Here is a 23,468-nt window from a genome sequence, read left to right as displayed (position 1 = left end):
ATACAGTAAATATTACATCTGCTGCTCTTCTACAGTGAATGGAGAGAAATCTGTTTTAACCATGGAATTTCCTAGTCTTCCTGGTCTTCTTCTTCTTTTTTTTAAGACTGCTTAGTAAATGGGATCTGGGCCCTGGGAAGCGCCTATGAAATAAACTGTCAATGATTCCAGGTAACAGGTCTAAGCTACTTGGGCAAGAGATCTCTTCTACCAGTCTCTGGCCTGTTTATCAATAGCTACTTGAAATGCTGCCCAAGACAGGTTTTGCAGTATCCAGATTTCCAGAACACTGTGACTAGAACTGTAACTGATTATTTTTTCTAGTTAATCTATTAATAAGTTTTACAGTATATCTAGCCTGAGGGCAGACAATATTAGCATAACACTTCATATTCTTATTTAGCTATTACTTTCTTGCCAAATACTGGATCATATCATATGGTTAAATGCATTCTTCATCAACAAGTGTTGGCAAACCATGAGTAAATGTTATCAATATCAGAATAATTTTGAACAGACCCAAGAACAGAACTTACAGGAAAAAAAAAATAAAGAACAAAGAGGAGTTAAAATGCAATATATGGGTTTTATGTATTTGGTTTTTTTGTTGTTGTCATTTATTTTTCTTTAAACAGGTTCTCACATAATCCAGGGTATCCTGGGATACAATATATAGCCAAAGCTGGCCTCTAATTTGTGGTAACTGTCCTGTCTCAATTTCCCAAGTACTGGAATTATAAGTGTAAGCTACCACACTGGCTTGATATGCTCTTTTAAAAAGTTTTAATTTATACTGTAACATATTTCAAAGGCTTTAACTGTTATTTTGTTAAATGCAAAATTACAAATTTGAAGTCTAGGTGAATATGAGTAATGATTACTTAGTTACTTAATAAAAGTAATGATTACTTAAAAGTAAGTAATGGTTACTTAATATAAAATTAAGAGTTTGTATTCTTGTAATTTTAATTAACTATTTAAATGACAGGAAAATTTACAATCTACATGCTAAACAGAAATCTGTGCTGTGATCATTTTTTCAAGACAATCTCACAAAGTACTAAAAATTGGGCTTTTCTTTTTCATTCTTTCTTATTTTTAAACAGAGGTGAATTTAGGGTAGGAAGGAGTAGCAAAATCAATTATTTTTTCCAAAAATAATTTATTAGGTGATACTCTTGGGAGCATGTTTGGAGGTTCTAGTAGAGGAATGCAGCTAGTTGTACACCACTGACTAAAAACTGCTCCTCCTCTATTAGAGGTGAAGGAAGGAGGGCCCGCTTGGCCAGCTAGATCAGCCAAATCAACTATGGAGACCAATAGGGTGACAATGTTGCAGCCAGATTGCCCTCATATCCTATTAGGTGATATTCTTAATGACAGTATCTAGAAACACTATTAAAAAAAACCCTCAAAATTCATCAAGTATGAGTTCATTCAAGGAATTCCAAGTGTTCTATAAACTGTAACAAAGAAGTATAAGAAAACAGTAAAAGTAAACACACTTACTGTATATTTGGTGTGATCCCTTCAAGTAGCACAATATTAACCCCACCAATGTGAGCAGTAGCACATGTCTCAGTCATCTTTTGATGTAAAACATCTTAAATATGAGAAAAAAGTAATATGAATTCTGGAAATAAGATCATTGTATCTTATATTAAATTTTTTTATTCACAATATATTTGGTGACAAATGATAACTGTAAATTATAATAAAATGTGATCAATTATTGTCAAATGCCTTAAGAAAACATCCTCAGCTTACTTTTTTGTATTCATATATGCATACAGAGTATACATGAAAACTGGAATTATATAAAAATGTACTTTAGCATGCCTCCATAAATTAAATAATGTACTGGTATTAAATGGTCTATACCACAGATGTACTTTGAAAGGAAAAAAAAAGGAAATCAAATAAACTACTACTCTTGCTTCATGTAATTCCTATGATTTTAATATATTTATTACTTACAAAATGAAATAAAACACACATGTCATTTTACTTGATTTTCTATTTTAGCATTTGTTTTCATTTAAATAAATCTGTTCATACAATTTGTAATGGGTAAACCTTAACCTGTGTATAAAAATAACAATCAAGTCTTTAACATCAATCATTTTCTCACAATTATGATTTTTTGCTCTTTCTAGATTTCTAAGAACTAGAATTGCTAGGTGAAAGAATAAATATACTTTAAAGACTATTGATAAAACCTATTAAACTTTGGGGATGTTAAATCAATTGATTTAGAAGTGAATGTCCATTTCCCAGATTCTAACCAAAAGTACCAATATAACTCTTAATGTTTATTAAAACAATAAAGAAACTAGTTTGAAAACCACTGAAGTTAAAAAAATTTTTACTTTAATGTAGCCATCTGAAGTATATGCACTATACATCCTCTACCTTGTATTAGAGAATTAATGTGTTTCCATGTCTCTCAGCAAATTATAATCTTTCATTTCTTCAATAATTTTCTTTAATCTCATAAATTTTCATGTAAAATCAGTGTTTGATTAACTTTTGATTCATAATCAGGGTATGAAACAAAATATTTAAAGATGAATATTTAATACAAAATTTAGACTTATTTATTGGAGGAGGTGGGAATGAGGGGTAGGGTGGGGGGAGGGGGAAGGGGGCGAGAGTGGGAGAACAGGGGAATCTATGGCTATTATGTTGAACTAAATGATGTTGTAAAATAAACTTACTAAAAAAAAATTTAGACTTATTTATTGGGTAATCATAAAATAATAAAACATATAGTCATTCATAATTTTCTTTTTTTGTGTAATACAACAATTTCTGAAACTGAGCTACATTTTACAACTGATTACATGTGGTGGAATTATTTTCTTTGTGATATAGTAGTTATTGGAGCATATTTAAACAGATGTTCTATATTTAATGAAATATACCTTCTGTGATCAATTTTTAGATGAATGGCACATTTTTATTACTAGAGGGGAACTTTTCTATCCACTAACAGAACTTTTATAAAGTTCTTAACTTTTATAAAAATACTAAAAATGAGTTCTAGATTATGAGATTTCTATAGTAGTAATAAAGAAAAGCAAATATTTTATGAATTTCACTTTTTTCTTGAATTTTCAGACATCTGAAACATTTTAGTAGTTGACATTCAAAGACAAGGTAGTGAATAGGTACCACTCAGCATCAGACATTAATGAGCCCATGCCCAAGGACTACTGCTAGGTATCAAAGCTCCCTCACTGATCTTGACTAACTTGCAGAATTTTGGCAAGTCTCATTTTCTGAAGAAAGCCTGGTAAATGGGAATTTCTGCAATGTGGTGGCATTTACTTTTTTCAGCAAAGCAACATTACCCTACTAGAAAAGCATTATACCTTTCATTTTTTCCTTAAGAGTGAAACTGCCATGGATCCTCTTCAGTTCTGATTCCATTGTCAGCCCACCAATATCTGCTTCTAGGTGTGTGCGGTTCACCATGCCAATCCCAAACACGATTAAAGTAACATGCTGAGGTTCAGAGGTTACCAGACTTCGTTTCCTCTGTGTTTTAGTCAAACTGTTGTTGTCTTGTTCATTCTCAAACACAACTCTACATGTTGGCTCTGTAGGACTCCGGACACCTTTTTATTAAATAGAAGTATATGGTTCAAGATTTGAAAAATGCAACATACAAAACATTCTTAATACTGTATTAGCTTTCTTGGTTTCAAATTCTAAACTAGACCTCTTCCTTCTCTAAATGATATAGCTATTTTTTTCAACATCTTCCCTAGTATCTACTGGAGTAATGATATTTGAAATTAAGTCTGTCTGAATCTTTTAAAGAGTAGTCCATGTTAGAGTCAGGGAAGATGGCAAGTATGCTGATAGAATATTTGAATATCAGCATGATTTTCTCTCCTTGGTGACTACCAGTTTCTCTGCATTTCAATAATTTATACCATTAATATGGTGAATAATTTACCATCTACTTTAGCATTCCTAAACAAAAATTTTAAAATCATAAAAATGCATATTACCTGCTGGTCCAAATGTTTCTGAAGATTTTTCCAATATTCCTGTTGGATCTGAGATAAGTGAATAGAAGTTAAGCAATTTATACATATTCTGCCAGCACTCAGCCGAAGGCTCACTTTGTTCTGACACTGTAATGGAATCAGAGTCATCCATATGAATGGTCATATGATCCACCACATCTTTTGAACCTTTCCTAGATACTTTTGAAGTTCTTCTTTCAGATCTTCCTAGTGAGTTTTTGTTTCGGGATTCTTTTTTGTTGTTCTCATTGTTGGCCCGTTTGTTCTTGGCATTATTTACTCTGTTGCCACCATTGAGACTTCCTCTAGAACTGCGGCTGAAGTCAGATGAACGGAAATCCCGGTGTTTTCTGGTTTTGAAGGTAGGTGTAGGAGAAGCTGATCCAGCTGTGTATCTACTAAGTTTAATGTCTGTCTGAGTTGCTTTGATGTCATCTATCATTGTACTGAACTGATGGATAAGACGAACCAAAGCCATATCTACATGTTGACTTATCGACTGACAGGAAATAGTGAAGTTGCAGTGGAAGGTATTGTAATAGCGCTTATTGAGATCATGAAAGGAAAGGGCACTGGTGGAGTTCTGAGGAGTACACACGGATTTTTCCATCACAACAGCACTGATGCTGAAGGTTTCCAACATTAATGCTGGCTTGAACTCAAGCGGAGGAAGATTCACATGGCCTTGCCTAAAATGTTCAAAAGAAAATGAAAGGCAGCTACTTCATTTTTTGAAAACCAGCATAGCAAATTCTTATACCTTTATACACATCATAACCTCCAAGGTGAAATGTATCATTAAGCAAGAGATTCAATACATTATTGTGTTTGAACTAGTTTAGTCTTTTCAGGAACTAGCAGATAGCCTTTAGTTTTTCTTGTTTATTTTAATCTAAAATTTACTCTTCAATTTTAAAAGTTTCAATAAAATAATGAAACTCTTTTTCTTGCTATCCAAAAGCACATCCAACAATACCAAACAATATGGAAATTTAGAGTTAACGAAAAGATCAATTAGAACCAGTCCCTCAATACTAAATGATTAATTGAATTTTCAAATATAATTTTATTTGTTATTGGAAAGAAAATCCTCACAGCTTGGTTTGCCAAATTGCAAGTGGAAATGAAAACTAACTGAAAATACCTAAAGTCTTACACAAAATTTATTGTCATATCCTTCACTTGTCTAAAAACTTTTGTGTAAGAATTACAGTCATCTTAAAACATTTTATTTTTAAAAGCCATTCAAGTTCTCTCAACAATAACAATAAATCTCAAGTAAAGAGCATTTCCTCTCTTTTTCCATACACTGCCACATAGGGCAAATTAAACAGAGACTATTTTCTATTTTAAAAAAGCAGAAACTAATTTAACTATGAGCTGATAACCAGAACATGTAATTCCTTACTGAGTAATAGCATTTATTAATAAAAAAGTATGTCACATTATAGTTATACTATATAAAAATGCAGGCAGTCACAAGAAACTCTCCATGCGGTTACAGAAGGAAACACTGGACACTAAGAACTAGAACAAACAGAAGACTAAAAAGATAGGAAAATAATCCAAAACTGAGGAGGGGGGATAACAAATCTCTGAGAAAAAAATAAACAACAAACAAAAAATCTGAAACATGTAAAGATGACCAAAAGGAAGAACACTTGAGAAAAGAAGAAAAGAATTCTGGGTACATGCTGACACAGTCACTTAGGACAAAAGCAGCCAGGTGAGTTAAGAACTGGCAATAAGGTCAAAGGTGGCATTTCTGATAATGTTTTTGTAACATACTTAGGTTTTCTTTGTAGTTTTACAAGGTATTAAGAGTATACCCAAAGTAAAATTTCAACTTATAAAAAAAGAACAGTAAAACCTATTAGTAGATAAAAAACTGCCTACTCAAGCAGTAAGGAAATGGAAGAAGTACTCATGAAAATACAGAATGGCAGTAACAGCTCCTGCCTTTACTGCATACATGCTACATCTGTCTTCCTGTATGTTTGTTTCTGATGGCTATGCTCTCAGTATGAATTTTACTCTATTCCTGATAGAAAATACTGTTTGAGGGGCTGGAGAGGTAGCTCTGACTAAGAGTACATGCTCTGCAATCATGAGGACTGGCATCCAGACCTCAGCACTCATTTAACAAGCCAAACATCCCATGAACACCTATAACCCCAGCTCTAAGGGTTTAGGAAATAGGAAAATTTCCAGGGCTTGGTAGTTTCCAACCTAGCCAACAAAATATTACCCTCAGGTGAAGAGACACTCTGTCTCATATGAACAGATAGAAAATGTTAGAGAATACCTTGTAGCCAGATAAACCCAATCAGCAGGAAGTAGTATGAAAAGCTATGCCCAAATTCCCAAAACATTGTTTATGAATGTTTGTTTTTATTTAAAGGGGAGTGATTATAAATGCAATCTCTTTCTAAAAAAAGGGGGGGGGGGAGCTGCACTATCTTGGGTGGTGAAGACCAGATCAGGCAGTGTGAAGCAGTGTGTTTATTCGTCTCCAGCTTTCCAAGGACCCTGCAACTGGATTTACCTTATCTTGTGTATCAGTGAGTCTGTTTTCCCCATAGAACCACTTAATAAATTGATTATGTATGTATGTATGTATGTATGTATGTATGTATGTATGTGTATATATATACCACTGAGGCTCTTGTTACAATATCCAACATCTTCTGGTGTCTGTGCATGTGTACATCCCACCCTTAAACATACAGGTGTGCATACAATCACACAGACACACGCATACATATATAGATATATCCATAACAATCTAACTAATCTAACTAATCTGCTAAAAGTCAACTCAAGGTAAGTAAGGAGTAAGTTGTAAGTACAAAGATTAAAACCAAAGAACCAAAAAATCTCTACTACTGAAGCTAAGCATATAAATGCTAAGTGCATTTATCAATAAATATACTTTAGAATACCCCATGTACATGCTACAAAAATATGCCTAAAATTGACTGCTTGATCCATTAATAAAATCAACAAATTATTTATAACAAAATATGATTACTGCATTTATTATGTAGAAATTATGTTTTGTTACTAAAATTAATTATAATTCTGGAATAAAATTTTATACAGTACAAAAATACCTTCTTGCTCTTTTGCCTTTTCTGTCTTTAGCTGTGTCTGAATCTACAATATCTGCTCTGAGGCAGTCCAAAGTTCCTGAAAATGAAAGGTGTTCTCCAAAGTACATCCGGTAACAGAGGGGCATTGTGTCCTGTGACTGGATTCCAGTATGACTCAGAAGAGGTTTAAAAACAACCTGGAAGACATCAAACAATCACATTAACATAATTAACTGTTCATTGTTTACTTTTGTTCTTATTCTAGCACATAGCATCTATTATCACTAAATGAAACAAAACAGACATCATAATGGTTTTGACGAAAACAAAGATTACCTATAACTTTCCTGAGAATAAAATAATTTAAATTACATTCACTCATGCTTTTTAAAAATTCTATGTGTGTTTCTATTAAACAAAACTGGTACTAGACCTTGTGGTACAAGCCTACTATCACAGCTAATAGAGAAGCTAGTCAAAATGAATAAGAATTCAAAGCCTGAGCTACAGAGTGAGTTCAAGGGCAGCCTAGGCAACTTAGTGAGACCTTATCTCAAAATAACTTTTTAAAGTGGGATGGGGCTACAGCTCAGTAATAGACACTTGCCTAGCATGAGAGACGCTATGAGCTCAATCTCCAGGAATGGAAACAAAAACAAAACAACCCAAAACCAATATATATGGTTCACTAATAGTTTAACACTTCTAGTAATAACATACAAACAGTTTACATGTTGTATTATGAACATTTATCCCATTTGAAATGATATTACTTGGCTATTTCAGTTATTTAACATGTTTTAGCACATATATTTTAAAGATTCCTTCTCTAAATGCTTATAGATATGCATTACTCTGGTCAAATCTCCAGCTAACTCAATGTCACAGAAGCAATTATATATGTCTAATAGTAGAATACCATAATACTCTATCAACCGCCCCTCTGTAGATTCAATTCCATGGATAGTTGTTAATACACGCCTTTCTGATGTCTGCCTTCAAAATCACCTTACCCCGCTTCCAGCATGCCCTTTGGCTCTAAGGTTACAGTCCTTTTGTTAGCAGTAAGAATAAATTCACTGAATCTACATTTGAATTGCGTCTAAGTCTTTGTGTTTCCCAGTGGATTCAAATATGCACAATGAACTTGAAACAGGAGCTAAAAAGATTTTCCTACTCTCCCATTTAAAAAAGAAGTCCTAAAAAATACTCCAAAACATAAAATAAGTAAATGTGGTATATGTGATACAGAAGAAAAGGAAGCTAATAATTTACAAATCTCCTCCTTTCCCCAAAATTTTTAGAGTAAAAATACATATTATGTCATTATTTCTCATTTGTGTACAAATGTCATTCCACCCTACCCCTTCTTTCTTTTGTGGGTGGCCTTCTGAACTCCTCATAAGTACATATTTACATTCAAGCCTCTTTCACTCTGACAGTTCTTAATCCCTATGTCCTACTCTCCAATTTGCCTTCTAGTCATTCAAACTTAAAAAAGATATTCTAAATGATTTCCCACTATTTATCTATGATAAGTGTCAAACCCTGGGACAAAAGGCTGAGATGCCTATTAATAAAGACTGTGGTATATGATAAAATTTAACTTTCTAGTCATATTACAGTCAATTTTTAATGCATAATAAGAACATCATAATCAGACTTTCAATTTGATAACCTTTTGGTAAATCTGCATTCATGATTAATCAATGTACTTTTTAAAAGCTGTTCCTGTTCTGCATGAAGGCTTTTACCACAGGCACAGAATAGAGTTCATTTGAACTTCAGGCACCTACTGCTTAATGGTTCCTGCTCTAAGCCCTGCTGCAGGAGGTGAGTTCAGTATCAAGTAAAACAGGTAAGCTCACCTGTGCATCAGCAAGCTGAACAGCAGGAAAGCCTTGGTTTGCTTCTTCCACACCTGCCACATCATCTTGACTAGTACTGTGCTGAGAATGTGTCCCATCCAGAGTATTCTGATCACTAGACAAGACGGTGTTGAAATCTGAGGCTGACGGTATTGTAGGAAGATTGGGTGCAACTCCTAGCATCAAAATTTCAAGAGTAAAATGTGACTCCATTTGGAAATAGGAAAACCATAAAAGAGCATAACAAGTCAAAATTAAAAACAATCCATGTTGTAGTACCCTTACCAGACCATTGATAAGGAAAAGAAAAACTAATAATATGTAATAGTAAAATTTTATAGATGTAATTTATTAATTAAAAAATGAAAATAAATATTCAGAAAATACTAGTGATCTTTATCCAGGTACTCAAGCCAGTCAGTCCAAAATGTAGAATTTTATGACTGGAAAAATCTTTGAAAAGTAAATGTAGCAGGGTAAAAGCCACAGAGTTAACAGAACCACATCCAGGCTTTTCTGAGGATGAACAAAACCAAATGAACTAAGGTTCCCCCCTCCTCTCATGTTCTTTATCACGTAAGTTTCCATACAAAGGACCCTTGAGAAAGAGGAACTGTTCCATTCCAGTTCTCTGGTAATTTAAACTACAGCCACTCAGAACAATAGTGAAACTGAGAACCAGAAAAGATGCCAAGAACTGCAGGGTGCCATCTTTGTATTGTCTTCAGTCTAGAGTCAATGCAAAGACCTAGCATGAAGATATCAGATGACTTCAAAACTGAGGTGGGCCACACCAACAAGAAAAGAGCTGAGTAAGCACTCACAAATCAACTACTTTTCACATTTTAATAATTTCTATATGAAAAGAATTCACATGATTCAGATAGCTGTTTTAAAGATTCATTTTAGTGGCCCTTAGTAATCAGTACCAAAGTTTACTTCAATATTTAGTAACTTGGAAATATAGGAAAAGGAAGGCTAATATACTTACACTGGATATAGCCATTACTTTCTTAGGGGAACATCCTGTCAGTTTTCGTCCTACACAGGCATATTCTTTTAAAATTAATAAATGGGCCTTATTTATCTCTCTCCTTGGGCAAAGAAATCTTACTTTACTGTTCCCATACATCTGATTACGTATTTGTTAAGTAACTACAAAGAGTACGTGAATTAATAGTTATGATGTCTCAGAGAGAGATAGACAAATTCAAAATATTTTCTATACTATAGATACACCATGTTGTAACTACACTTTGTTTTTTAACCTGCCTCCTTTGGTGTTATGAATGTTTAACCAACCACATCAAATGAAAGTTCTAAATTCTTTAAATCTTGTATTTGGTATAGCAAGAATACCAAATGATAGTTTAATTTACCATTTTCTGAAAGAGTCCGATTTCCACCAAATATCACTTAAACATCTGACAATTTAATCATCCTCTGAGAAACAAGATTTTGCTGTAACTATGCGTGCCACTTAAGACAGTTAAGATAAAAACGACAATCGTAATACCTGTTGGAAGACTGTTATGTCCTGACTTTGTAACAGGAGATTCCTGTACCACACTTCCACGATTACCGACAGCATTTGACATCCAATTATAAAAACTCACAGATGATGGCTCAGATAACAAAGGATGTTCAGACAACATGTCAGTGGCCACTGTATTTCCTGAAACAAAGTTTACTGAGAATAAAATTACCATATACTATAACACAGAGAATGCCACTTACATATTTTCACAAAGTCAGATAAAAATGTCTTTGTAAATATTTCTTTAAAGATTCCTTTACTTTTATTTTATGCGTATAGGTGTTCTGCCTAAGTGTCTGTGTACAAAGTGCATGCAGTGCCTGTGGGAGCCAGAAGAGGGAGGGCATCAGGATCCACTGGAACTGGAGTTAAGATGGTTGTCACTGGCCATGTGGACGCTGGGAAACAAACCTAGGTCCTCTGCAACAGCAGCTAGTGCTCTTAACTATTGAGCCATCTCTCCAGGCATTTTTTAACTCTCACTTCATGAGGTTGTTAGGTGGATTCTAAAGCATTAGAACCGAATTCATTTTTATTATCATAGAGTGATGATTCTACATTCCTTAGTCTCAGCATGTATAGTTTGGCATTAGTCAACACTTATTTGAAAACAAAAAGTGAAAGGCATGAAAGTTATACTTTTATTCTAAAATATTTTTTCAAAAACAAAGCATACTAAAAAGATTAGTCATGCAACCAAAGTATATCATAAACTTTTTTCTAATTCTCCACATTAGAAAATTAATTGAAAGAATTGTTTTTTTTGGTTTTTTGTTTTGTTTTGTTTTGTTTTTCGAGACAGAATTTCTTTGTGTAGTTTTGGTGCCTCTCCTGGATCTCGCTCTATAGACCAGGCTGGTCTCGAACTCACAGAGATTTGCCTGGCTCTGCCTCCCGGGTGCTGGGATTAAAGGCATGCACCACCACCGCCTGGCCGAAAGAATTGTTTTATTTTTAATTGTGTGTGTGTGTGTGTCCAGAGGTGAGACCAGGATCCACTGGAGCTAGGTACCTGTTCTTGTTAGGGAGCTACTTTTCACAGCTGCACTGCTTCTCTGAGGAGTGCCTTCCAGAAGGTTGTGCAGGCTTGGGAAGCTTCCAGTCAGATAGCTGAGAAGGCTCTCCTTCCTTGGACTCTCCTTTACGGGCATCCCACTGCGTCCAACATGGACTGGAGAATCTGTAGCAGTGTCTCCACTGGTGTAACTCAGAGAATGATACGGATGAATGCCCTAAAAAATGAACACAGGATTTTTTTCTAACATATGTAAAAATGACTCCTGATAATTACAACCTCTCTGACAGTTGTTATTGCTGCTAGCTATCCTACCCTTTAATATAGTGATTCTGTCTACTAGGATTGTTGAGTGTCAAATGTAAAAATGCATTTTCTATAACTCTGTAGTACAATACTAAGGGCTACACCTCAGTATTTAAGTATATTCCTTGAAGTATTTTAACAATGAATCATTAATCAGTTTCTACAGTTGAACAAGAGTCATAGAATAGAATCTCAAAAAGAATACAGGAAATAAAATGCTTGTAAATATCTAAGGGGCCAGTAATCAGAGCATTAGGACTTAAGCAAGTCTTTGCTTATTGGTTTTGACTGTTAACTTGACACAGTCAAGTTGGGAAGACAGTCTAATGGGGCATTGTCAAGACTTGGCTGGCCTATGTCCATATCTGTGGAAGACTGTTTTAACTGCTGAAAGACGTGGGAACACAGCCTGTTGTAAGTGGCACCACTCCCTAGAAAAGGGGTCCTGCACAGTATAAAAGAGGACAAAGATTAGCTGAGTGCAAACAAACAGGGATGCATATATTCTCTTTTCTTTCTTGACGGTCAGTAAGATATGACTAGGTGCTTGAGTTCCTGTCCTGACTTCGCTGAAATGATGGACTATCACATGAATTATAAGTAAAAAACAAACAAAAAAAATCCCCTTTCCTTTCTGTGTTGCTTAAGTGCATTTGTCACAGCAACAAAAATGAAATGAGAATACTCACCCTTCTAGCACTTTAATAACAAAGAGTGCATCAATCTATTACTGTGTATGTTTTAAAATTACCACGTTAACAAATAAATTAATTTAAAACGCAATATGTACACAAAATAAAAACTTTAAAAGCATAAGAAACATTAGTAGAAAGTTCTGTGTTCTAATTTTCTAGATCCCTTTCCCAATGTTTTTCTAGTTTTTTTATCTTTCTGTATTATGTATTTATATGCTATAAAAGCATACACACTGTGGTGGTTTGAATAAGAATAGCCACCATAGGCTCACATATTTGAATGCTTTGTTCTGCAGTTGGTGGAACAATTTGGGAAGGATTAGGAAGTGTGGCCTTGTTGGAAAAGGTCTGTTAGGGGTGGCTTTGAAGTTTCAAAAGCCCATGCCATTCCCAGTTAGCTCTCTTTTCTGCCTCATAGTTGTCTTAACAAGTAAGCTCTCAGCTACTGCTCCATTGCCATGCTGGCCTGCCTCCATACTTTTCACAATGATGGTCATAGATTCTAACCTTTTGAAACTGTAAGTTCCCATTTAAACGATTTCTTTTATAAGTTGCCTTGGTCAGGGTGTTTTTTCACAGCAGTAGAAAACTAAAACACACACACACACACACACACACACACACACACACACACACCCTATATTCTGCTATTAATTCAATCCATGTAACTCCAGTGACATCCATAGCTGCACACAAATCACTTATGGTCACTTCTAGAATGAGTAGTCCTTGACATGAAAAGATTTTAACTTTTACATATAATTGCCATACTGTCCTTCAAAAGTCAGGACCGTGTTTACTTCTTGTGCAACTGTGTCCTCCCAGATTGAAACATTCCATTCTTATTCCTGAAAGTAACCCAATAACACTCACTGCTTCTCCAGATTGGACTCTGGTAGTATCTGTACTTTGGTGTGTCATTGGTTCTCTATTTGGGGTGAGTAGCCATGTGTGTAGTGTCTCCCCAGGACAAGGTTTGTCAAACAACAATATTCTAATATTGTAGGAGAATAACTGTTTTCTTAAATCTTCACCTATAATATATAATATCAAAAGTTTTAGTATGCTAATCTTATAGATAAAAATGGAAATGTCATTTTATTTTATATTTCTTTATAAGAGAATACATCTGCATATGTGTATGCATATTTTTATGACATATTTTATGCCTTTATCCATTTTTTAACTTTTCTTTTTAGTATCTTGTCTTTTTCTTAATGATTAGGAAAAAACTTTTGTTGCTGTTGTTTATTTGGTAACCCTTTTTCATGTGCATTTTATTTATAAATTTTATTTATAAATTTAATATTTTAATATAAAAAATTATTCTATTACTATAAATCTACATGCAGACTTTGAGTGAAAATAAAACTATTAACTAATAGTTTTCAGTTCTTAGGAAAGCAAACTAAAAACAAACAAAAAAAACCCATAATAATACAAAGTATCAGATACACTTACATGTCTTAACTCAGTTATTTCTCATCATAATCCTCCAAAGGAGGTTGCTATCAAAATACCTACCTTACAAATAAGGATGCACAAATCAGTCAGTAATTTTTCAAGTTACAGAGTAGGATTAAAATGAGGGTATTGCTCTATATGCTAGTCTACTCACCTGACTATACTGTCCCTCTTACCGAGCATTCTTTAAACTTATTAAAATAATGGAGTGTAAATTAAGATGGTAATTTATAAAATCCCAACCTAAGCTTTGTAATTGATAATATACAGCCTAAAAGGCTTATCACTAAAACTGAAATAAGATTATCAACATTTTTAATACTGAATTTTATTATATATAATATTCAATAAGATTAAAAAAAACCCACAAAGGTTGAGCAGTCTTTAATTATTAATCACTGATGATACAATTTTCATGGAAATATATACACCAAAAGTTATTAACCAAATTAATTTCAATATAAACTATTGGAATATTTGGAGTAGGCATTTAATACATTTAATATTGAAATAAAAAATTAGGTCGACAATGTAAGTTTTAAATTTTAATCAAAACCAGTAATAACATACCTTTATTTTTAATGCAGAGTCACTATGGGTGTGAGTTTTAGAAAGCTTCCTCATTATTTCAGCTCCAGTGACAGGTCCAGAGCTACCAGGTGGTGGCCGGTTAGCTGTTCCTTCTAGAAGCATTGTGTGTTCACTAACTGTGGCTAAAATGGTTAAAAAAGAATAAGTTAGATATATGACCATATATTTTCTTGACAAATCAACCAGCATTCTGATCTGTATAATTAAAATCCATTTTTACAAGCTGAAAAATATAAATTTTTATAATCTTCATATTTTTGTTTCCTTACTCTCCAACCTTAATCTGAGTTTACATCATCTACAAATATAGTGACAAAAATTCAACTCAATTACCCTCTAGACTATGCAGTGTGCCACAAATGAATACAGGTACTATGAACAATTAGAAGGGAAGTCACTGAACTAATCAACCTCTGTGCATACTAAATTCTGGATAATAATCAATAAAATTCAGGCTACTTTTAATAATATGTTTATTAAAAGTAAAGTTTTAAAAATTATGCTATACAAATGTTCTGAAAGCTGTAATTTTAGGAGTACCCTTTCCCCTATCTTTAATTCTTTTTCAAAACACTTTAAGACAATCTATCATAATAAAAAGTTAAAGTACAAACATACATTTCAAAAACTTCATATATAACACATTTTATTTACAGAATTGTATGCTAAGCTCAGGCTTTTAAATTTACTTAAATATCAAATATATGCAATAGATGACAAGATAAAACTTCTTTAAAATAGATAAATGGGGCAAATACAATTTTAAAAGGCAGGTTTTTTTTTTTTTTTTTTAAATGAGTTTGCTATAGAAGTTGTCTCTACTGGATAGATCCTAAATCTACTGTATCTCACAAAGCCAAATTATAAAATTTGTTCAATAAAAAGATTCCAAAGTCATTTGTGAATGTGGATTTATAAAAATTCACAACTGTACAGTTAAACCACAGCATTTTCGAATTTGAGACAAAAATTAAAATTATTGAATACCATGTGACCAACTATGCAACAGCTAGCATTTGCTTCTATTAATTCACTAATTAATAGCTACAGGAAAAAGGTTTCATTGGTATCTTTTAAAGAGGTGTATTATTAATATGAAGCTATTCCTACAAGAGGCACATACCAACCCCACCCCACAAAAACAAACAAAAAAACAATGATTACACTGAGAAAAGAGAAGTAGAAAAGTACCCTAGTCTAAAGGTACCTGCATCGAACTCAAATTCTGCGCCATCAGCACTAGTATCACTTTGAAGACCACCTCCATTATCCAGGCCAAGTCCATCTTCATGCTCCTGGTCCATAGCAGCTGGAGGTTTCAGTGGCTGAGCTGGTCGGTGTAAGCTAACTCCTTTGAAGGCAGGTGTCACCACAATGAACTTCATCCACTGCCGTGCCAAAGCAACTAATCCTTTCTTTAAAGTTACCAATGCAGGGAGTCCATCACTCTACGGTAACAATGAAGAATTTATTTAAATCTCCAAATGCCCACTTACGAGATGAAGAAACTAAAATTTATATTTTTAAATAATTTGTTCAACAATATCTAGGATTTCAAATTGACAATAAAACTTCCTACAGCTACACATACATTACAAATGTCCCTAGAGGGTTTATGGACTTTAAAAGTTTGGGTCCCAGTGTGGCTATATTTTTAGAAAGGGGAGGAATCTTTAAGAGGGAATCTAATGGAAATCACTGAGGACAGTGGTCTTAGAATTCATTACAGTAGCTATGGTGAGATCTGATTAGTCTGTACATGGGCTGTTATTAAAGAGCAAGGACACTACTTCACCTGCTTCTGGCTTCCTGTCTTGGTATTGTGATATCTCCCCCACATCCCCACCCCGTACACCATGAAGCCACTGCCAAGGGATTGAGCCACATTGATGCCAGTGCTATGCTCTGGGTACTTGAAAACTGTAGAAATGTCCTTCGTTCATAAATTACCAGCCCCAAGTATTTGATTAGAGTAACAGAAAATACCTGATACAGAACCCAAACTCTAAATACAGCATTACATAATTTTGTCATAAAACACCACAGCTACTTCAGGTGAACATGACATTAAACACTGGGTACAAAGGTGCTTTTGTTTTCGTTATTTTAAGAACCATTTAATTGATTTTACTTTTTTGGCACAAATGAAGATTCAAAATTTCTTTTGAGCTACTTAGATGATTCACTAAGTTTAGAAGAAATAAAATTATTCACTGAAAAGATTAGTAATCTATCATGCATCTCTACTTTTAAATATTAAAATGTATTGCTGCAAATTAAATCCTGGGTATAAATGGATTTGTAACTATCTTGAAAGTTAACAATAAAGATGATTACAGGAAAGAAACTTTGGCTACTTTCCTATTTCTGTCTAAAAAGAAAATTGTGAATTCTCCTCAACTCTTCTTTACTGCAATTCCTCACACTGACATAAATGGTCACTTTGGTCAAAGAGCTCCATTTATAACAGAGTGGGAAAGCACACCCACTTTCTAAGGAACATCAGGTCTTCTCTTTCCTGCCTAGACACAGTGCCATCTATATCTCTTTCTTCCTTTCACATCTTGTAGAGCATCCCCTCAGGGTTAATGTCTCAAGTTTCTCTGTTGTAGTTTCTCAGACTACAACTAGAATGGGCATGTCAGGCTTACATTGTACAACTGTGTCTTCAATTTCCAGAAAGTAGAAACTATTTCAGTCTTAGATATAAACATCTTTTTAAAACCCACCACTTATCAGAGATTCTTTACTTGCCCGGTGAAAGGTATGGTTGGCCATTAATAGTACTGATACATAGGTGCCTAATTTGACTAAATATTGTTGTGTATGCTCTACTACCCAGAAGCCTGGAGAAGACAAGCAATGTTCTCAAACTTCTAAAACTCCAATCACAATTTGATATTTGCTTTCCTAGGGGCAGGGATGAGTTGTGCAATTATATAGTCTCCCTCTATTAATCACTCTTTATTTTACTAAACCATTATGACTCTAGGGATTATTTCCTGGCTTGAAACTTACGCTTTTAGCTTCTACGATACAACTGTCTCAGTTCTCCTTTCTTTTTACTTCCCTTCTTAGCATTCAGTTTAGCTTTATCCAACCTCTCTAACCTTCTTGAAGTTAGGCATTTTTTCAGATTTCACCTTTGACTGTTTCTCATTTAATCTATCATGCTGAGAAATCCTATTTATGCTGACAGCTTCTAACACCTTTATACAGGCCACTCCAAGAATGTCAATCAGAGCACAATGCTATCTACTGACCTGTATTTCTGACCAAATTTCTCATCCTGTCCCTCAGTACTACTGCTACAGAATAGCAGCTTCCTTAAATCTAATACTTACCAATCAGGTGTAGTGGTGCAGGCCTTTAATCCCAGCAATCAGGAGGCAGAGATAGGTAGGATCTGTGAGTTCAAGGCCAGCCTAATCTACAAAGTGAGTTCCAGGAGCTATACAAAGAAACCCTGTATCAAAAAACAAGAAAAAAAAATCTAGTACTAACCATTGTGGCATCATCAATGATGGAGTAATTTGCTTGGTGGAGGTAGTGATGTAGAATATTACATAGTAAACATGAAGGATTTTCTTGGAGAAAGCGAGCAACTTTTGTAAGTCTATTGTATTTACTTCTTAGAGGAAAATGTACACTTTTATTCTGAAAACCAAACAAGAACAAAAGACTTAAAATTATATATATATAAGAGATCCTATAATCAAAGATATCTAGTAATTAAGAACTTGTAGATCTGTTATCTTCCAATAACTATTATAATAGTGAAACATTTTCAGTAACCAAGCATGTCTGATACCTTATATGATCAAAAGACACACCTCTAATGCTTCTGTCATTATACATCCCATAACAGCACAAATTCTCAGGGTTCCCTCAGTCTCTAATTTGTTTAAAGATGACTTGAGTTGATCAATGGGAACCAGCCATGCACCAACAGCTGGGGTTGCAGTGCTTAAAAGGTTCAGCTGCCTTTTAAAATAAAAATAAAAAAAAATGTAAGATCAAGGTTTATATTTCAAACAATCTCCTATATCTATAGCAATTACTATTATTTTACTGAGGCAATATTTTTCTGTTTGGTCATTAATAAATTATGAACATATAAATAAGAAATGGACACTTGGAAGTGAAATAGGGGCAAATATGTCTGAAATGAAGAATAAAACAAAAAAGTTTTACGACAGCAAGACAAGTAAATAAAGCTAAAATACTAAAAAGAAATTGGGTTAAGTAGAGAATATATAATGTCTACAGAAAGTGTCCAATGAGAAAGACAGGAAGAATAGCTACCTTAGCACTCACAGAGTATCAGATGTCAGAAAAATATTTCAGGAAGTAAATGTAAAAGAATAGTATACTGTCTGAAATAAGGACAAACTGTCAATGGACAAAACTACATTTTGAAATTTTTCACCTAGAAAATGCATGCGTAGGAGATCTCACATTGGTGGGAGCTGCAAAACTAAACCAAATTTCTTTAATAGTCAACTTCATGCTACATGAATCTGGAGGTGGTGGCATTAGAGGTAGATCTTTTTTCAAATCATCAGATTCAACTCCTTCATCCTATACAAAAAAAAAAATAAATAAAAGCCAACAACTTAATAATGTATTGATCTTGCAGAATTACAACACAGGCTTACCAGCACAGGTTTAAAGCACAAAACCTTTTCATCCATCAGGCTCAACAGAGTATACCCTTATATAAAACCTTGAACTACAGCTACTGCTCGACGTAACCTTCTGCTTGAGATCTAAACCCAGGGCATCCATCAGGTTTGGCAACAAGGCAGCAAATGCCTTTGCTTGCTAAACCATATTACTAGACCCCATATACTTTTCTTTGAGAAAGAAATCTAAACCTGTAGTCCTAGATATTCTGGAGGCTTAGACAAAAGGATCTTTTAAAAGCCCAGGAGGTCAATACTAGTCTAGGCAACATAGCAAGACTGTCTCTGAAAAACAGAAACAAAATAGCAACAACAAAAGAAACCTCTATGGCTGGGGAGGCAGCTAAGTGGTAGGGCTGGCTCTTGCAAAGCATGTTACAAGGTCCTGAGTTTAATCCTTAGCATCATAAAACATAATAATTAAATTTGAAACGTTGCTTTTTTAAGGAGCTATGAGCCAAGCACTTGGGTGTATAAAAACAAAGAACTTGACAATTAAAAAAAGGAGGGAGACTTATGCATTATTACTGCAGCAATATGCATGGTCAATAGGTGAGAGGGAAAGAACACTGAAAGAACTCTTGTTCAGTTCACAGCCATATGTGTCTGTCTTCATTCCCTTCATTAAAATTCTAACTCAATCCTCCAAACACTTCTAAAGAACTAATAAGGAAACTGATTAACTTAAAATGTTATTTATTACTATAGTGTGGGGGTGTGAATATTAAGTGTAAGTGTGGGTGCAAGAGTGCCATGGTACAAATATGAAGATCAGAGGACAACTCTGTAGAGTCAGTTTTTTCCTACTATTTTTACGAAGATTCAGGAGATCAAATTTTGGTTGCCAAGCAAGCTACCTGGCAATTGGTTCTACCCGCTGAGCCATCAGGCTGTTCTGGATTTATTAACTCTTCAACTATGGACCAAATAAAAATAAATCCCCAGGGGCTGGGGATATGGCTTGATGGGTAACAGCATTTGCCCAGCAAGCCTGACAACCTGAGTTCGAATCATCAGAACCCACATTAAAACAAACACTCCCCAGGCAGTACTACACGTCTGTAATTTCAGTGTGTTCCCACAGGGGAATGAGAGGTGGTGACAGGAGAATCTCAGGATGCTCTAATACCAGCCAACCTGGTTTACACAGCATTGAAGAAACCTGTCTCAGGGAGAAGGTGAGGGCTGATAGTCAGAGGCTGTCTCTGATCTCCACATGCAGGCTACATACAGCATACCTAGACCAACACACTGACATCTGTTTCTCACAACAAAGAAATAAAAATCAATAATCCTCAGGAAATGGGGTTCAGAGGTGAGTATAACCATGAATACTAGGTGCTCACTATCTATTTCTTAGTGAAAGGGTGCTTTCTTAAGCTTTTTCTGTTTACTTTCAGAAGTTTATGTGTATCCATATACATTCACTAAATTCTTGCTTGTACTAGACACTGAGTAAAGTTTTTCATATATGGTATCTGTTTCAGTCTTCAAAACTCTGTAGAGTCAATGACATTACTTACTACACTATTATAACTGAAAAAAAAAACAAAAAACAGGAAAAGCTAAAAAACTTGCTAGTCCAAGGTCACCAAGCAGTTAGTGACCCAACTTCTCCACAATACAGAATTTTAAATACTTTTACTCTTACCATATCCATCACAATTAAATTCTACTACAATAAAAATAATTAACTGAATATAAGGTATTACTTAAAATGGTATCTAAAATAAGCAGATATTGATAAAAATATTATCTACATAAAATATTACTAATGACTTCTAAATTAATCAAAACCTAATTAATTAATCAAGCTTACTTTTATTAAGTTCTATAAATTCATTTACTTAACAAATATTTATTAAGTGCATACATAAGCAGGGTATTATGCTAAATACTATATTGGGAAGGAAAATGCATCATAGGTATATATTCCTATACCTATTCAGAAAATATCTAGTCATAGTATATTCAACAAAATGTTACAACAACTCCCAAAGAGGAAATGACATGGAGATATGCCTTAGAAACTCATTTTGAATTGTGTAGTTTCCTAATTCCAAACTATTAGTATCATTAGAAATTCACCAACTTGTTCATCTGAGACCGAGTTTCCATTTATGTCAGAAGAAGGACTGGTTCGGTCACATGGAAGGTTATCATCAGAGACATCAGTATTGTAGCCGCTGCCCGTAGGAGAATCAGAAGAATTATTGGATGTCAGCACTCCACCCCTTTCTGTGACACTAGCCTTACCCATAATTCCAAAACTGTTATATAAAACTGCACCAGATTGTCTTCCTCCTATTAAAATGAAAGGAGTAATCTGTCAGAAAAAGAGTAGATATGTGTTTTACTGCTGTACTCTAAAATAGCTGTATATAACTTCATCAAGACCAAGTTTTTCGTCACTAGCTTTTGCCCTTATCTAAAAGCATTATGCCTGTCTGACTTACTAGGTCAAAAGGTATAGACATACAGACAGTCACTAGTATTTTAAGTATTTAATGGAGTCATGTAAGACTAAACCTGAAAGCCTTATAACAATTGAACTTTGCTACTTTAAAGTATTATTCATAATGGTATAAGACTTACCTTCCTCCTTTTCTCCCCGCCCCCGTCTTATATAAGAAACAAGTATAAATAAGTAATTTTCATTAAATGAAGAATTTACATGAAATATTTACATTTTATATGGCAAAGCTCTAAACTCTGAAACGAATGGGATGCTCCAGTGAACGCATGAATTTCTAAACCCTACTGTTCTGTGATGTCCCAAGGTTTGGGACAGGACTGTCTAGCTGTGGAAGGAAATATCACTGGTATAACTAGGATTGCTATCCACCAGGTACCACAATTTCTGCTGTATTATGTTGATCCAGGTTGCTGCTACAAGTAATAACCGTTAAACACATTTCAGCAATGTTGGACCGAACTGTCTCCACTTAAACAAAACTCAGGGTTAAAAAAAAAAAAGTTTACCTTTTATAGTTAAATTTTCAAGTCCACATTCAAACATTATCCAGCCCCATTTTTCTTGACTGGGACCTATCCGTGTTACATCTGGAATAGTTTGCTGATCTGTCTCATCTACAAAAGTAAATTCATCCAACTCTTCAAGAGTAAATAAAACTTTGGACTTCTCAAAGGGAATGGCAGTGATGGCACAGGTCCCAATGTCTATTATTGAGAGAGCACAATGAACTTTTTTAAGAAAAAACAGATGTTAATATTTGAGAAAATAAATCACTCACAATGGTTGTCCTAAAAAAAGTATCTTAATATTATGCAAAGACAGAAAAATAAAATAAATAAAACACTTAAAAAATGCTGTCTACAAAGAAGTAAAGAAAATTCCAGAGTTAACAATGAATTTATCAATTTGTTTTTGAAAGATCAGAGTATTCTGTCAACAAAGGTAATAAACTCCTAAATAATCCAGTTTTGTGGTAAAGTACTTTAAAAAGCTTTCATCATTTACAATAAAATTATTTCAATTATGTGGCCTGAGAAAAACCATTGTTTCCTAGGAAAAGTGTAACTTTTATTAAAAGACTGCCTTATAGTAACATTTTATATAATTGCAATTTTTAGACATTGCTATGAATCCACTGTTTACAGATGCAATGTAGTAAAATGTAGCTCCATTTTCCCAAACTTTTATGATTATTTAATAACTTGCATTTCTCTTTAAATTCCTTGAACTTGCTTTTTTTTTTTTTTTTTTTTTTTTTTTTGGTTTTTCGAGACAGGGTTTCTCTGTGTAGCTTTGCACCTTTCCTGGAACTCACTTGGTAGCCCAGGCTGGCCTCGAACTCACAGAGATCCACCTGGCTCTGCCTCCAGGGTGCTGGGATTAAAGGTGTGCGCCACCACCGCCCAGCTGAACTTGCTTTTAATATGGGTATAAGGGGTATAATTAAATAAAGAAATTCATTTAATTTTATGAGTAATCAACCCCCATAGATATGAAGGCATACTCAATGGAAAGCCCAGAACACTGCACTCAAAAACCTACCTCATCTGTCTGTGGCTCTCAAATGGCATGAGACTGAGAATCTCAAACATATGTATAAACATTTACATTTGTTCTGCATTATTATGCAAATATATCTTAGAAATTCATGGGGAGTTTTGTTTGTAATGTGTTTTATTCTAGACAGTGAGTTTCAAGTTAT

At 34.2% G+C, this 23,468-nt stretch overlaps 1 protein-coding gene across 1 annotated transcript in view; it reads right to left on the bottom strand.

The window, feature by feature from the left end:
- Positions 1-23,468, bottom strand: part of Kiaa1109 (KIAA1109 ortholog) — a 176,058-nt gene that overhangs the window by 70,392 nt on the left and 82,198 nt on the right. Inside the window, 14 exon segments of the mRNA XM_037206553.1 lie at positions 1,510-1,603; positions 3,375-3,620; positions 4,020-4,726; positions 7,151-7,326; positions 8,998-9,173; positions 10,514-10,672; positions 11,547-11,766; positions 14,585-14,727; positions 15,813-16,053; positions 18,110-18,262; positions 18,439-18,589; positions 19,035-19,186; positions 21,383-21,594; positions 22,273-22,470. Of these exon segments, the coding sequence (XP_037062448.1) occupies positions 1,510-1,603; positions 3,375-3,620; positions 4,020-4,726; positions 7,151-7,326; positions 8,998-9,173; positions 10,514-10,672; positions 11,547-11,766; positions 14,585-14,727; positions 15,813-16,053; positions 18,110-18,262; positions 18,439-18,589; positions 19,035-19,186; positions 21,383-21,594; positions 22,273-22,470 (3,028 nt within the window).

This window comes from Peromyscus leucopus, chromosome 6, assembly GCF_004664715.2.
Source record: "Peromyscus leucopus breed LL Stock chromosome 6, UCI_PerLeu_2.1, whole genome shotgun sequence".
Classification (NCBI taxonomy): Eukaryota; Metazoa; Chordata; class Mammalia; order Rodentia; family Cricetidae; genus Peromyscus; species Peromyscus leucopus.
Note: the sequence above shows the minus strand (reverse complement) of the source record. Positions and strands in the feature narration are given on the sequence as shown.